This window comes from Chiloscyllium punctatum, chromosome 41 (assembly GCF_047496795.1).
Source record: "Chiloscyllium punctatum isolate Juve2018m chromosome 41, sChiPun1.3, whole genome shotgun sequence".
Lineage (NCBI taxonomy): Eukaryota > Metazoa > Chordata > Chondrichthyes > Orectolobiformes > Hemiscylliidae > Chiloscyllium > Chiloscyllium punctatum.
Window position 1 is genome coordinate 25,203,667 of NC_092779.1, and position 16,304 is coordinate 25,219,970.

At 39.7% G+C, this 16,304-nt stretch overlaps 1 protein-coding gene across 1 annotated transcript in view; it reads right to left on the reverse strand.

Annotated features, from left to right (window-relative positions):
- LOC140464928 (sodium/hydrogen exchanger 3) overlaps positions 1–15,402 on the reverse strand; it is a 133,373-nt gene extending 117,971 nt beyond the window's left edge. The window contains exon 1 of the mRNA XM_072560566.1: positions 15,126–15,402. Coding sequence (XP_072416667.1) covers positions 15,126–15,363 — 238 coding nt within the window. The 5' untranslated portion in view covers positions 15,364–15,402. The remainder of the gene's footprint in view (positions 1–15,125) is intronic.
- Positions 15,403–16,304: the final 902 nt, after the last annotated feature.

Below are 16,304 nucleotides of genomic sequence, written 5' to 3' on the forward strand. Positions count from 1 at the left end.
CATCTCTATGACTGCAGCAGTTCAAAGTCAGCAGCACTTCCAAAACAGGGACTGCCACGCCTTAGATAGTTGGGTTTGAACTTTCAATCTTTTGACCAAAAGATGCAAATGCTCTTACATGTATTTACATGAACATAAAAATGATCCACATCAAACAACAGCAAAATATCATTTCCTCAAGCATTCTCAGTGGTCTATGGAAACACCACACTATAAACCCAACACCCTGTGCAACATCCTCCAACATAGACAAAGGCTAAACCTTGAATGCACAAGGAACCAGCATTGGAGAAATACCGAGCTGATTAGGTTAGATTAGATTCCCGACAGTGTGGAAACAAGCCCTTTGTCCCAACAAGTACACACTGATCCTCCGAAGAGTAACCCACCCAGACCCATTCCCCTACTCCCTACTAATGCACTCGTGGGGAATTTAGCAGGGACAATTCACCTGACCTGCACACCTTTGGATTGTGGGAGGAAACCAGAACCCCAGAGGAAACCCATGCAGACACGGGGAGAATGTGCAAGCTCTACGCAGACAGTCGCCAGAGGTTGGAATCGAACCCAGATCCCTGGTACTACAAAGCAGCAATGCTAACCACTGAGCTATCGTGCTGTCCATTGCATTTGATGGAGATTAGAGATATTGTGGGGGATGAAGACATGAAAAAATGTGAAGAGCTGGAAGAATGTTTTGAATTTCAGGTGCAATTGAACCAGAAACTAATCTAAGCTAATGAACACAAGCACAATGGGTGAACTGAACTAAATGCAAGTTGGAATGCCAACAAAAGCGTTTTGGATGAACTAAGATGTAGAAAGTGGAAAACAAGAAGCTCCATCGTAGTAAATCTAAACCTATAATGTATTAAATTGTAGCAAAAAAAAACTAAAACACAAAAGGTAACAATCACTCAAGCAAACATGACAGGTCAACTATATTGAAATTCCAGTGCTCTGGTCAATATCTGATGCTGGTCATCACAACAAGGGGGACATTTAAATGCAAAGCAAAACTGAAAAGGTTGCTCACTTGTATCAGAATCAATTGGACATTCACAAGTTTTCCAACCAAGGCAAGGAAAAGGTTCAAACGTAAAATAGTCAATAATATCAAAATACTGTGGATGCTAGAAATCGAAAAGAAAATGCTGGAGAAACTCAGGAAATCTGACAACATCTATGCAAAGAGAAACAAAGTTAATGATTTGAATGTGATAGGACTTCTTCACACGTTAAATTGTCATCAAGTTTTTTCAGGAATTAAAACCCGGAAAATACATCTAATTTCATTTTATTGGATATAACAATCTAGAGTTGTTAAATAACAACACAGTAACAGGGAGAAGCAAGCTACAATAAACCATTCATTACAAAATAAAACCAAAGAAAGTGGCCAGAAGATTTATTAATTTGTGGTGCGTGGACTTTGGTCATTAGTGATTGAACATTATATCTTCCATTGATTTACTACTCTACTTTTCATTTCCAAATTGAAGATTCGATTGAAAAGAGAACAATGGACAAATTTAATGAGAACAATAAGTGAGGAAGCAGATAGTACACATTTTATTGCAGTTCGGAAAGGTTAGATCGAATACATATACAATTGCTTGCATGTTAAAATGCAAATCTCCGGTCATAGAGATGTACAGCAAGGAAACAGACCCTTCGGTCAACCTGTCTATGCCGACCAGATATCCCAACCCAATCTATTCCCACCTGCCAGCAACCGGCCCATATCCCTCCAAACCCTTCCTATTCATATACCCATCCAAATGCCTCTTCAATGTTGCAATTATACCAGTCTCCACCACATCCTCTGGCAGCTCATTCCATACACGTGCCACCCTCTGCGTGAAGAAGTTGCCCCTTAGGTCTCTTTTATATCTTTCCCCTCTCACCCTAAACTTATGCTGTCCAGTTCTGGACTCCCCCACCCCAGGGAAAAGACTTTGCCTATTTACCCTATCCACGCCCCTCAATTTTGTAAACCTCTATAAGGTCACCCATCAGCCTCTGATGCTCCAGGGAAAAAAAAAACAGCCTCAGCCTGTTCAGCCTCTCCATATAGCTCAAATCCTCCAACCCGGACAACATCCTTGCAAATCTTTTCTGAACCCTTTCTAGTTTCACAACTTCCTATGGGAGGTCTTGAGCTTCACGCCATTTTAATGATGATTTCCTAAACAGTGTACTTCAATTAATTAAGTACATCAGGAAGTCGAGTAGCTAAACAATGCTGCCACCAAGGAATTCTAAGGTCAGTGACTCACCTAATTCCTCAAAGCTTTTCTCAGTATCTAAATAATACATCAGAAGTATGACTAAGGATTGTCCATGGAGTTATACAGCATGAAACAAACTCTTCAGTCCAACTTTTCCATGCCAACCAGACATCCCAATCGGACCTAGTCGCACTTGCCAGCACTTGACCCATATCCCTCTAAATCCTTCCTATTCACATTCCCATCCAGATGTCTTTTAAATGCTGTAATTATACCCACTTTTCACCACTTCCTCTGGCAGCTCATTCCATACACACACCACCCTCTGCTGGAAAAAGTTAGCCCTCCGGTCCTTTTAAAAATCTTTCCCCTCTCACCTCAAACCTATGCCTACTGGTTTGGACTTCCCCCATCCCCCACCTAGGGAACACACCTTGAACAACTCATCCTATCCTTCCTCCTTATCATTTTATAAAACGTTTATAAAAAAAGTCACCCCTCAACATCCAACACTCCAGGGAAAACAGCCTCAGCCTATTCAGCCTCTCCCCATAGCTCAAACCCACAATCCCAGCAACCTCCTTGTAAATCTTTTTTGAACCCTTTCAAATTTAATGACATCCTTCCTATAGCAAGGAGGACAGGACTGTTAGCAATATTCCAAAATAATGGATTCAATGTCTCGTATACAGCTACAACATGACATCCCAACTCATACCCAAAACACTGACCAATGAAGGCAAGTGTGCCAAATGCCTTCTTCACCACCCTATCCACCTGCAACTCCATTTTTCAAGGAAATGTATCTGCACCCCTAGGTCTCCTTGTTCCACAACATTTCCCAGGACCCTATCATTGAATGTAGAAGTCATGCCCTGGTTTGCCCTACCAAAATGTAGCACCTCACATTAATAGAAATTAAACTCCATTTTTCACTCCTCAGGCCATTCGCCCATCTGATCAAGTTCCCGTTTTACTTGGAGATAATCTTCTTCACTGTCAACTAAACACCAATTTTGGTGTCACCTACAAACTTACTAAACATGCCTCCTTGATTGGCTGACTGCAGCTCCAACAGCTAGGAAACTAAACAGGACAAAGCAGGCCATTGAGCTGGGATTCCCTCAACAAGAAACATGCATTGTCCACTTCTGTAGAACACACCATGTACAAAATGTACCACCATAAATTTATCTAGGCTCCCTAAACAGCTCCTCCCAAGTCCACAATCCAGAACACACACACACAAACAAAGCCAACAAGCGGAAGGAACATCACTACCTCAAGACGCACATCATCCTGTTTGGGAATGTATTTCCTGATCAAGGAATCTAAACCTTGAAACTCCCCAGCTAACTGCACTGTGGACTACTTGTCACCACTGACTTCAGCAGCTTATGTTTGCAGCTGATTATTACAGTGAAGGATAATTACAGAAGGACAATACTTCTCTACAGATACTAATATTCTAGGTACATGTAAAACTAAACAGCAAAAATCAATTTAAAACCAACTTTAAATTCACAAACGTGTCAGGTTAAACACACTCAGCAAGACCAGGGAAACTCTCATATTTGATCCCAGAATTTGCTCATGAACTCCTCTGCAATAAGATGACCAGTTAAGACATTATGAATACAGAAAATATTTCTAAAGCTGGAGAAGACGAATTTTAAAAAAGATACGTACATCTTATTTCTATCCAGAAACTAGGCAAGAGAAAAACAATACAGAGTTCTGCCACCCCACATTATATAACTATTGGTTTAGTCTCTGATCACCAGAAGGACAGCCATTTTGAAAAATAAACTTAATGTTACCAAGATGGAGTGCCTCGGTCATGAAAAATGCTCCCCAGACCCAAACCCTAAAGTCCCACCCCCTACCACAGCACCCACAATTTTCGTGGAGGGGGTGGGGGTGGGTGCAGCAAGTTTGAATTTTCACATTGCTGGTTCAAGGAGACTACTGCATATTAAATCACAGCTACTTCAGGCACACTTTGAGGTTTTATTAAAGTTTTTTCAAAAATGCACTTTGTAAACTGTCGACTGATAGGAGAAGGTCTAAAGCTACTAGAGTTCTTAAGAGGTTAGTACCTTTTTTTGAACAGATAAAGGTAACTCATGAACATGGTCGCAAACGGTTTAGAGGAACCCTTTGGGAAGGGTCAAGGTTCACCTTGGTATCATTAAAAGTAAACATGAAGGAATGTAGAAATTGCACAGACTAATTGGAACCTTTGTAAGATCTGTCAAGGCATTTAAACACTTGGAAGGACAAGGAACACACATTTCTAACATTAATTGATGTTCCATTCAAATCCAAATGGATAAGCAATGCCAAGACTCTTAAAGTGAATGTCCTGTGGTGATCGCAGCGTTATTACAATTATCTTTGCAGCAGATTGCTTTAAAATATCTGTCATATGGTTGTTCTTAAAAAATTTGAACACCTTTGGAGCAAATTCAAGAACCAATGAGTCACAAACGAGAATGTTTGGCAATTACAAATTTACCACACCTGAAAATGCAAGTCAGCACCAGTAGATGCCACAGTAACAATGTCAAAACAACAAAAACGTTAAAACCATAGGTATCTTGTAACACAGCGGTCATGTCTCCATGTCTGGGATAGCTGTTCCCAATTTAAGTTCCACCTGCCACAGAAAAGTCATTGCGTGTCTGAAGAGGTAGATTAAGAAATACCTTAAATTCAACCACAGTTTTTAGATTAAGCTTCAGGTTACATCAGGTTTGATGCCTTTCAAAGGGCATTCTGGGTTGACCTACAGCACATGGATTGCAAGGTGCAAGGCAGCTCACCTCCACCTTCAAGGTTAACTAGGTACTCGCAATAAATGCTGGCCAGTGAGCAACACCCACATTCCACAACTGAATTTAAAAAAGCAATGGTAAAGAAGAAAAAGCCCCACAAACTGTTCTTAGCATTGATCAGCATGAACTTTTGTTCACTTTGCTCATGTTGTGTGTCTAAGTTTAAAATAAAAGGAAAGTGGAAATTAAATTCTGTAGAGGGAAATGTTTGTTTCATAGTCAGGTAGTTAATATTATCAGAAACAATCAGCAAGACAGATAGATACTTTCTAATTAATCTTTTCAGAGATATTGTACACTTCTGAAGCAGGTGGAACTTAAAAATGGGCTTCCTAGTTCAGAGGTTATGGACATAAACACTGCCCCACAACAGCACACCTGCCCCCCCACCCCCAATCTTTTCAGTAAGCCTTAAATCGCTCCCAATCAAATATAATCACCAATATCAGCCACATTTAGATCGTCAGTGTACTTCCATCTCAGGATCATTGATAATTGGAGTTTTTATTAATTTTGCACTCATCAGGACAAGGATGCAAGAAACAGCATTAAAATATCAGAAGGACAAAACCAATTCTTACAGCACGAAAAGAGGGTGCAGATTGGTTGGGAAATCAGATGGAACAGGAACAGTTAATTGTCAACCTTAGCTCTCAGATCAGGCAAACTCAGTCAATATGTTGCCACTGGAAATCTACCGTGAAGACCAGTCTAAATTCTGGAAGGACATTCAATCACATTAAGTGTTTACAGTACAGCTTCGTGAATGTGGGTAGCCCTATGTTTTTGTGGAAGCCCAAAATACTTCAGCCTTGTTAAGAGAAGCCACCCTGTTGACTGATATGAAAAGACACAGTTTCTGTAGCAGAAGAATTCGCACTGTGGCCCATTAACAAGTTTGCAAAGTATTTAATGAAACCTGTTAACCTAAGTTAGTGATAACCAGGTGGACCTCTGAGAATACAAGTTTCCTAATTGCACTAGATTAACAGCCCCAATCAGGGAGCTCTGACAGACATGAACAGGAGTGTCAGACATCCTGTTCACTCAGAACTGGATCAGTGTTAAGTACTCTTCACGTGTAAAAAAAAAATCTCCAGTGACTTTAAGATAGGATATTTCGGAAAAGGATAACAGTAGTGGCCAAAGCAAGCGATAAATAAAATCTGTACTGCGGTGAGCAAAAAAGGTGGAGTGGGTGGAGAAGAAACATAATCGTCAGTATTCAAAATACTGACTAAGAAAATTAAAAAGCCTACTATTCCCAAAACTAACATCCATCCTGTTTTGAAACAGTGCAAGAAGTTAAAGACAAAGATGGTTCTTAAGTGGAAAATGTCCAGTGAAACTGAAATACTTGGGAGCGAAAGCAGCAGTTAACTAGGAGGCACTCAGTTAAGGCAACATCTATGCAAATCTTGGTAATCTAGAGAAAAATGAACATGGCTCAATCCAAACTGCTTTCTCTCAAATAAAATTGGCCTTCGAACAATAGTACAAAAGGGGAAGGAAAAGATTACTAAATGACAGGGAAGAATGGGAAGAAATTGAAAGATTTATCCTTTTGAAAGTAAGAGAGGGGGCAAGAAGGCCATGCTCAATGGTGGGATCATACTATCAGTGGCAGAAAATGATAGGAACATAGAAAACAGGAGCAAGAGTAGGCTATTTGACCATACAGACATTTTCCACCATTCAAAAGGATCATAGTTGATCATCCAACTCAATACTTTGTTCCTGCTTTTGCCCCATTCCCTTCAACGCAAGGACTAGAACTTCTTTTTGAAAGCAATGATTCAGCCTCAACAGTATTCTGTGGAAGAGAATTCCATAAGGTCATCACTCCCTGGAAGAAGAAATCTTTCTTCATTTCAGTCCCAACCACCCACCCTCTATCCTTAGACTATGATCCCTGATCATCAGAAATATCCTTCTGGAGTTTACCATGTCTAGACCTGTAAGCTGCTTTCTTGATTTTGCCAAAGTGGATCTCACATTTGTCTACATTCTACTTCATCTGTCATGCATTTGCCCACTCACTCAATTAACTTGTCCAAAATCACACTGAAACAACGCTGATCGGGAAAATATTCCAGTGTCTTCAACTTCTATTGCTACTGTTCTTCTGCACTTGTAACAAATTGTTTTGCTATTTCTTGCCTGGTTTTTTGAAAGAGAAATCTGTCATTTTGCCATTTCAGCTTGCTTTATTTGTTCTGGTCTATTCCCATTTTCACAAGATTTTCTCATGATAGCAATTTTCAACAAAACAAAGTTAAGGTTAATCAACCAACCAGTCCATTATTTTTAGTTTCCATTTCCTCAACCTCAAACATTTATCCTCAATGCAAGGATGGGTTGGATCGAAGGGTCTGTTCCATGGCTCTATGGCTGTACCAAATTACAATATCCTCTACTAAGCAAAACACCAGCCATCACTTTTGTGAACAGGAATTTTGACAAAGGCTAGCAATGCACACATCATGAAGAACAGTAGGAGAAAGAATAAAGAATAACCATACAATATGGTTATTCAGTTCCAAGGTCTTATGCACTAATCTTTTAGACTAAAAAAAAAGTTAGAAATCATGATAGTTAGCATAAGAGACCTCATATACCTTGCAATAACTTCAATATTTTGAGCTGTTCCATTGAACGCCGAAAGAACAGATCGCTGTTCTTTGTTGCAAAAGAAAAGGTTTTCACTGCAAAGTGAATAATCCATACATCAGCTAATGCAGAATAGAAGCAAAGGAATTGAGATTTTATACAAAGCATTAACAAGGACTAATCTACCTTCACATCCTTGTGCCCTCAACTCTTGCTAACGTGTTCTAGTGTTGTGTAGTGCCATGTCCTCCAACTCCCCTTACACACTATGTATACACAGCCATGTGTAGCTCCATGACATCACAAAGTTGCTCCAGGGTCCTAAAGATCTTAAGAGTAAAGCAAAAATGGAACACATGATTTTGGTCCAAGTATTCAGAGGTTTGATCAGATCATCCGAAAATAATCATTAGGCCTCAAGTTTTCACCAATGATGAAATTAAAAACAACTTCATTGGAGATGGAGGACAGCAATAGGCCAACAAGGCTTTCACGAGTGCTGTGACCACACAATGTTTTGCTATCTGTACATACATATATACTGAGAACTCTCCCACAATGGATGAACAGACAACACAATGATTTATTGTGCCACGTACAAATGTGTGTCAGGTTTCATTCTGAATATAGGCTAAATTTACCAACTTTAGCTCGATGACCATAGGCATTAGAATTCTTTACAGCTTTCCCTGTTTATTACTGAAACCCTACATAGTTTTAATAGCTTCAAATCTCCTCCCAGGATAGGTACATTGTGCCATAATGAAATGGGAGCTTAGATTCATTTGGTGGCAGACAGCTCTGTGCTTCATGCTGGTTAATTTCATTCTGGGCTTTCCCACCAACCATCACCAGACCATACGCATGAACACAACACAATGGAGAAAGAACAAAAGTGATTTGACTTCTCAGTGAGGTTTATTATAGTAAATATGCCACTTCAATTGCAATAACAAGCCTCCAATCTATCCCACCAAGGAGCATTTGCAAATCAAAGTGCAAATGTTCAGTATACCTTACTGCTGCTCTTTAAAAAAGATCATACAATTATATCTGAAGGTAGTAGGACAAGCTGAACTTCAAAAGGTTGCAATTCATCACTCAATGGATATCTTCAAAGAATCTATGGGCTTCCATAAAAGTTACTGCAATTAAAGAGTGAGAAAGACTATTAAAAATCAGTGCACTGATTTATACATTGGGATGTCAGGTTTTGATCATTTAAATTGATGACACCCCCCCCAAAAAAAAGAGAGTGATCGGGCTCATTAATTGGCTCTATCATTAACACCAGTCAGAAAATATAATAAAACCAGTATCCCCAGTGTGAATTGAATGAGGGGAACAATTACTACTTAACACAAGTAAAGAGGCATTGCTTTGCTCCATGTGTTAAGTATTGCGTTCCTTCCCACATCCACACAATTAGTGACAGTCACCCAAAAGGCAGAAGGCTCCGGGGCTAAAATTCTGCTCTCGAATGCGAGTGCAAATTTAGGTTAAAGCGTAGCATTCCTTTAATAAAGCACTGAAGTGTCAGAGGTGATACTCTTCAAAGGAGATGCAAACCTACATACGAAAATAGCTAAAGGACTTTATTGGCTATAAAATGCTGTGGGATGTCTAGAATTCAAAATCAAAAAAAAGGTCCTTTACTGATGAAAATTTCTTAAATATCAAATACTTACAGCACTGTTTGGAGAGGAGGTCTCCCATCAAGCATTCAAAAATACAGCAAAAAACATCTTCAGCTAAAGTTTGAGGATTTTTCTCACGAGGAACCTACATTAAATTGTTTCTTCGTTGTCAACCTCAAACACTCAGATGCAGAAGCTAAAATGTTTTAGGAGGATTTCACTGTTTCTTCTTTCATTGGCGATGAAAAACATCTCCCTGATATTTGTTCCAAAGTTGCCATTCCTTAATTTGAACCCATATCCTCTTGTCCTACTCCCAATTTTAAAGTATTGGCCCAAAGCTTTCCACATCATGTACTATTTTACCAATATGACTACACTAATATAGTTGTCACTTGGTAATACAAAACCAGAATATTAGCAAAAAAAAAACACACTGGTGAAAGCTTTTGTCTTTTACTCATCAAGACAATTTACAATAATACATATTTAGGGAAAACCAGTATTTATAACAAATGAGAGCAGAGTACTGAATCACTTAGCAAATAATCAACACTGTCCTCAGCATAAATGTTGGTTCTTCCCTTAAATGGATATTCCTGTGCATTGTCCTGAGTGATAAACACATCCCAGCTGAAGTATTTTTGAGGCGCAGTCACTAACATAGGAATTCAGTCCATTAACATAAAACACTAGCAACCAGATAATAGGATTAAGATATTGACCAGGCTACTGCAATAACTCATCTTATGCCTGGGTAGTCCACAGCCTGAAGGACTCAACATTGAGTTCCCCAATTTCAAATAATTTTCTCACCAATCCCCTGACTCCCTTTCCAGCCCTGCCTACTCGCTTCCAACCCTCTGGCCAACCCTTCCTTCCAACTACCAACCAGATTCATTCCTCATTGTTCAACCAGGTCATACCCATCACCTGTATTTATCTATCACTACCTCACCACTCTGCCCCTCTCCACACCCATAACCCTCCCTCCACCACTATCGGCAGCTTCCCCTATCCCAACCTCCATTCCCAAAGGGTTATACCGAAAATATCAACTTCTCCACCTCCTGATGCTGCCTGGCTTGCCGTGTTCTTCCAGCCTTCTGCTTGTCTACTTATAACTCTTGATGACTACTAATCATTCCTGATGAAGGGCTTTTGCCTGAAACATCGATATTCCTGCTCCTCAGATGCTGCCTGACCTGCTGTGCTTTTCCAACACAGCACCCTCGACTCTAATCTCCAGTCCTCACTTTTGCCGAGCTATAACTCCTCTCAATTCTTCAATTAAATACTGTGAAGCCTTTTCGTTCCACCTGATGAGAGCTGGTTTTAATATCTAAAAGCAGGAAGTCAGCCAAAGATTATGCAGGGCAAGTGGCAAAGTGATAGACTCCCTGTTGTGAACAGTGGTGAAAAACAAAATGGCCTTTTCCCACCTCACCAGTGAGGAGCACAGGGTCACTAGATAGCACTAGGAAAAATGCCCTTTCACCTTTAATTGACTGAAAGCCAAGGGTATTTTCATTGAGTCAAAGTCAATACACTACTAGAGCTGACATGTCACTTAAGAAAGCATTAATCAGCATCATGTAAAATTCATGAAAGTTTCAAGCTTCATTTTCTCCAATTGTGAATAGATCCAGAGATCAAATAACACCCTACCAACTCACTTCTTGATATTTAATTGCACTGTTGTGAGTGAGACTGTATTAAAAGAATGCATGTTGCAGTGACAATCAGATATTTGTAACATCTTTTATACCAGTGTTTAGCGAACATTCCATCAAATCACATCATTTAGTAATAATGTACTATTGAAAATTCAATTACCAGGTTAGATGGAGTAGGCGTGTAACTTAAGTATTACCAACTCATGCAGACAATGTCTATTGACATGTATTTTCACTTACTATTCCCCATAAACTCCCGCCTCAGGCAATTGTGTGTGGAGTTTGCACATTCTCCCAGTGTCTGCATGAGATTCCTCTGGGTGCTCCAGTTTCCTCCCACAATCCAAGAATGTGCAGGTTAGGTGAATTGGCCATGCTAAATTGCCCGTAGTGTTAGGTGAAGGGGTAAATGTCGGGTCTGGGTGGGTTGCGCTTTGGCGGGTCGGTGTGGACTTGTCGGGCCGAAGGGCCTGTTTCCATACTGTAAAGTAATCTAATCTAGATCAAGGAAAGTGCTGGCCAATTCGATGCAAGCTAATGGCCTTCAGGTACCACACTTCACTTATAAACAGTAGTTATCAACTGCATCCAATTACAATGAGGGGAATGGCAGTGTGGATGTGTTTATCACATCAAGTACAGTGCAAGCCTCACCCCATATGTTATACAGCATGAATCACTGAATAGAAAATCAGGAGAATTTGTAGAATTTGTTTTCTTTCAATGCAAGTACAGAGCTCTATCACAATACCAGCTAAGATTTAGCATATTCTCTATAGATCAAAGAAACTGCTTTTAGCTTTTCTGCACTACGTGGCTCCTACTTACCAAGCATGGAATCTCCTAACTGTAGCATCAGGATGAACAGAAAAAAAAAAGTTCTAATTAATACCTTGAAATCCTTCAAAATTTCAATACAGTCAATTAAAAGCCCAACATACTTCAAAGGATTTTTTCTGAATAGAACAATAAATGATTAAAAGGGAAGTTTGTTTTGAAAAACTATTTATATTTCAAAGCACAACTATTTTTGGTTTTGTCCTTCAAAAATTAAATTTGATCCATATTATTTAGTCATTAAGTCTTTTTGTAGTTGACGTCAACCCATTATCAAGTTTGTTCCATGGATTGGCCAATTATGCAATTGAAAAAAAAAGGGAGGGCTGAGACAGGACTATTAAAACATGGTAGAGATATTAATGAAAGTTGCAAGAATAACCTTCAAATCAATACAACGCCATTGTAGCACTGGTTTACAAGAAAAATCTGTTTCCTTGTTTTTTTTAAAATGGATCATGGACATTTCATCAGCAATCTGGTCCAAGATGTCAATATTGGAGGCACCAGGGCACACAGTCCAGCAGATCAAGATATACCATTACCTGAAGACTAATGTAAATACAATATAGTGTGGTATATGGCAATAGTGAATAACAACAATGCTGAAGCAATTTCTTGTTTGAACCTCAGCTGTCAGATTTACATCCTTTAGCTACAACACTAAAATCACACTAATCAAATTCACAACAGATAGTACTCAACTGTGCACTGAGATTTTGGAAAGATGAAACAGTCTTCAATGTATTTGATATACTCTCTCCTTCAAACATTTTTTCCAACTTTGCTACTGTTCTCATCTGATCCCACACTTACTGATCACATATTAACCAATGCAGAGGTAGTGTTCATATTCCTGGATTGAGGGGGCCAGGTTAAAGTCGCACTTGTTCCAGAGGTCTACAGCAACATTGTGAACAGGTTGACCAGAAAAATAGATTAAATTAGAAAAAGTAAAAGTAAAATCACCAAATTCTTAAAACCTGCATTGTAAGATCTATACTTCCCTGTGAATCTGTTCTTAGCTCCCTTTTGCCTCTTACATGTCTGATGCTGCAGGTTTTCAGAGTATTAAAAAGGCAGCCGATTCCAAAATGTACCAACTCTACCTCTTGACTCCTCTCCACCCCATCACTGCTCCCATGTTGTCAACCTGCCGATGATATCATGTCTGCCACGAGCTATTGTTTTCTCCAGTTAAAAATACTGGAGTCCCTCACTACAAACATAGTATCTTTGCCAACAAATCTATTCTCACTTCTGATTAAACCAAATGGTATCATGCTTGGTGCCCGACAAGCTGATTTTCTGACCCCATATTCTCACCATCACAAAGGCTCCCTGATTGCTACCTCACTAACAGTGACCACTTCTGTTGCTAAACCCCCAGTCATGCCTTGATCTCCTCCAGATTCAAATATTATAAAATGGTATCCTGGCCAAACTCATGTTGCTCTTTCAATATACCTCAGCCCATAAAACAATAAACATCTTGCCAATATATGCCCTACAAACATGTAAAAATCACAAACACCAGGTTATAGTCCCACAGGTTTAATTGAAAGCACACTAGCTTTCGGAGTGCTGGTCCTTCATCAGGTGGTTGTCACAACCACCTGATGAAGGAGCGGCACTCCAAAAGCTAGTGTGTTTCCAATTAAACCTGTGGGACTATAACCTGGGTGTTGTGATTTTTAAACTTTGTACACCCCAGTCCAACACCGGCATCCCCAACTCGTAAAAATTTAAATCTGCATCCTGCTGCTCAAAAATCACCACAAAGATTGTGCCTCTAACTTTAATTTTTAGTCCAATCTTTGACTATTCTTCCCAATCTCCGCACATCTTTTATTAATTTGATACTATTAGCAGTCTTCTATCCTGCCCCGCCCTTGCCAAATCCAGATTGCAGATGTTTAATTTCTACATCCCCAAATATTCCAAAATTGCCTAACTTAGAATTACTTTACAATACAGACCTTGCATAGCAGTAACCAAACACAAACTTCTGCACCAAAACAATGTTACACTTAAGTAAATGGATAGGTTGTTGCTTTAATATTTCATTCAAAACAACAGATCTTTTTGCACAAGGTCTTTGTAAAAATAAATGTCCAGGTATGGATTAACAAACCACAATACAAGCAAAACTGGATTGGGGCAAAAGCATCCCAGCTCCAATATCTGGACCAGAGGTCAGAAAGCAGGCTTATTTGCAAGATTTTCTAAATATCATGGTTTCACCCTTGGCCGCTATTATAGCAAAAGTGACAAAAGACAACCTGCCAATTTTTAAAATCAAAACAAAACATTGCTCGCAACATGTACGGATACTAATTTGTAAAAGTTGGCAGTGGCTTTAAAAGATTCCTAATAGGGAAACATTCATCATCTCCTTTGGTCCTTATAATAATTTGGCTAATCATAATGAAACATCAAGTTTGGTGCACTATATAAATGCATGTTTACTGTACATCTCTACAAAGATTACTCTCTTGAGAGAAATATTTTTTCTAAACCAAATCAATCAAATTTAACATTCATGTCCATCACCAGGAGTGTAACTCACAATAGATCTTAACGAAAAGATCACAGTGAAAAAAATTTGCATTTAAATGACACCTTGGGATCTCAAATGTTTTGCAGAAAGTACCCCAAAGAGTAGGCAGTATTGCAATGTATGAAATACAGTGGCCAACTCAAGCACAGTAAGGTCTTTAATACAATGATCACAGAAGGGTAAAGGATGACTCCACTAATCTTTCCAAATACTGCCTACTGACAACACATCACTTTCAGCCTAAGTTTTGGTATTAAAATAACATGGAACACTATGACTAAACTAAGTATGGAGCAATGTTTTGAAATAACACTGACATAATAGGTCTTTTTTTGTGCGTTTAAAAAAAACACTGATTTGTCAATCCATCTCAGTGACTTTTGTGACACTTCCCCTTCTCTAACTCACCCTATATTACGTAGAAAATCTCCCACCCAGCCTAGGTATCAGCTTGGTGACCCCCGCCCAAAACCACTTTTTTTTGTCAGTGACCCGAGTTTCAGATTGGCAGCATCACAATAAGATCACAGCGGGGAACTTTTAAAGTGGAAGTCTCTCCATCCAAAACCAGTGAAGGGATTCAGGGCACAAATACATGCATACTTAACATTCCACCATAGCTAGAGTACAGCTGCATGTTCCAGGCTCGACAGAGGAAGAGACAGAGACAGAGAGAAAAGGTCCAAGAAAGAAAAGTCTCCAGGACATTTACAGTCAGGCAATGTCCCATCACTCACCTATTTTACCCAAGCTGGCCACGAGAATCCACAGTGCGATGACATAGGGGGCTTGCACATGCTCCCAACGAAAGGTGACAATGTGAAAGCCAGTCTCGTTCCCCTCATGAGACTCTCCGTGTTCGGTATCACTGTCCGGGTGTTCCTCATCCAGCGAGCTCAGAGCTGCCGGGCAGCACAATAACACAGCGAGGGCTGTCAGCAAAACCCAGCCGACCACACTCCTAGCTCTCCCCATCACCTCAGCGTGTGTGAATGTGTGTCTCAATGTGTTCAAGCTTTCAGTGAAACCGGTTCCAACTATTTGAAACCACCCCTCCCAGCCGCCCTATTTATAAAGGCAACCAATTAAAAGGTGAGGAAGGACTCAATTTGCAGCTCCCTGAAAACATCAGGGAAGGAGGAAGTCTGTATTATCACGCTTTGTCAGATATCTCAAAAGATCTTGCTTTTGATATTGAATTACAACATTAAACAATTCGTGCAATCAGCTGTCCCTAAAGTATTCACTCTGCCTACAGGTTTCTACACGGCCCATTTTAATCTTTCACTAATACTCTAATTTCAGTTCATTCAAGAGCTTTGCCTGATATCCAACTCCAAATCCGCCACCTTTCTCCTTCAAATAGAGAAAAAAAGATCATCGACTATTTCATTAGAGGATAAAAATGGTTAATGTGTTAAGGAATTTTTTTTTAAAGTTTGAGGGAAGCAGGAACCTCAAGTTACCACAAAAGTGACAACTCACTGTGAAGCTATTTGAGACAGGGAAGGCAAATTTAACAAAAGCAAAACTGAGTAAAATGACAGAAGGAAAGCAAGTGTGAGATAATCTGGATTAACAACTTTCTGTATTGAGCAACCAAATTGTGTAGAAATAGGTGCATCTTGGCTCGATTGTGTTTTTGCTGAGTTATTTGGCAACATTTTCTCTGAGGCAGGAACTGGAAATATAAGACCATTTCCAAGTCCAGAACACAGGCTCAGGAAGAGCTAGGGAGTAGTCACTAGGCCTGAGCTTCCACAGTGGTGCCATCTTAGCTATCTAGATGGAACCTGGCAGTACAAGAGCAGGAAGAACCTCTCTCTGATCATTTCATGGGTATGCATCATTTTCTGGGCCATATGCTACAAGCTTCCTGTTGTTTGCCAGTCTCCATTCCCGTGGTTTTCCCCAGG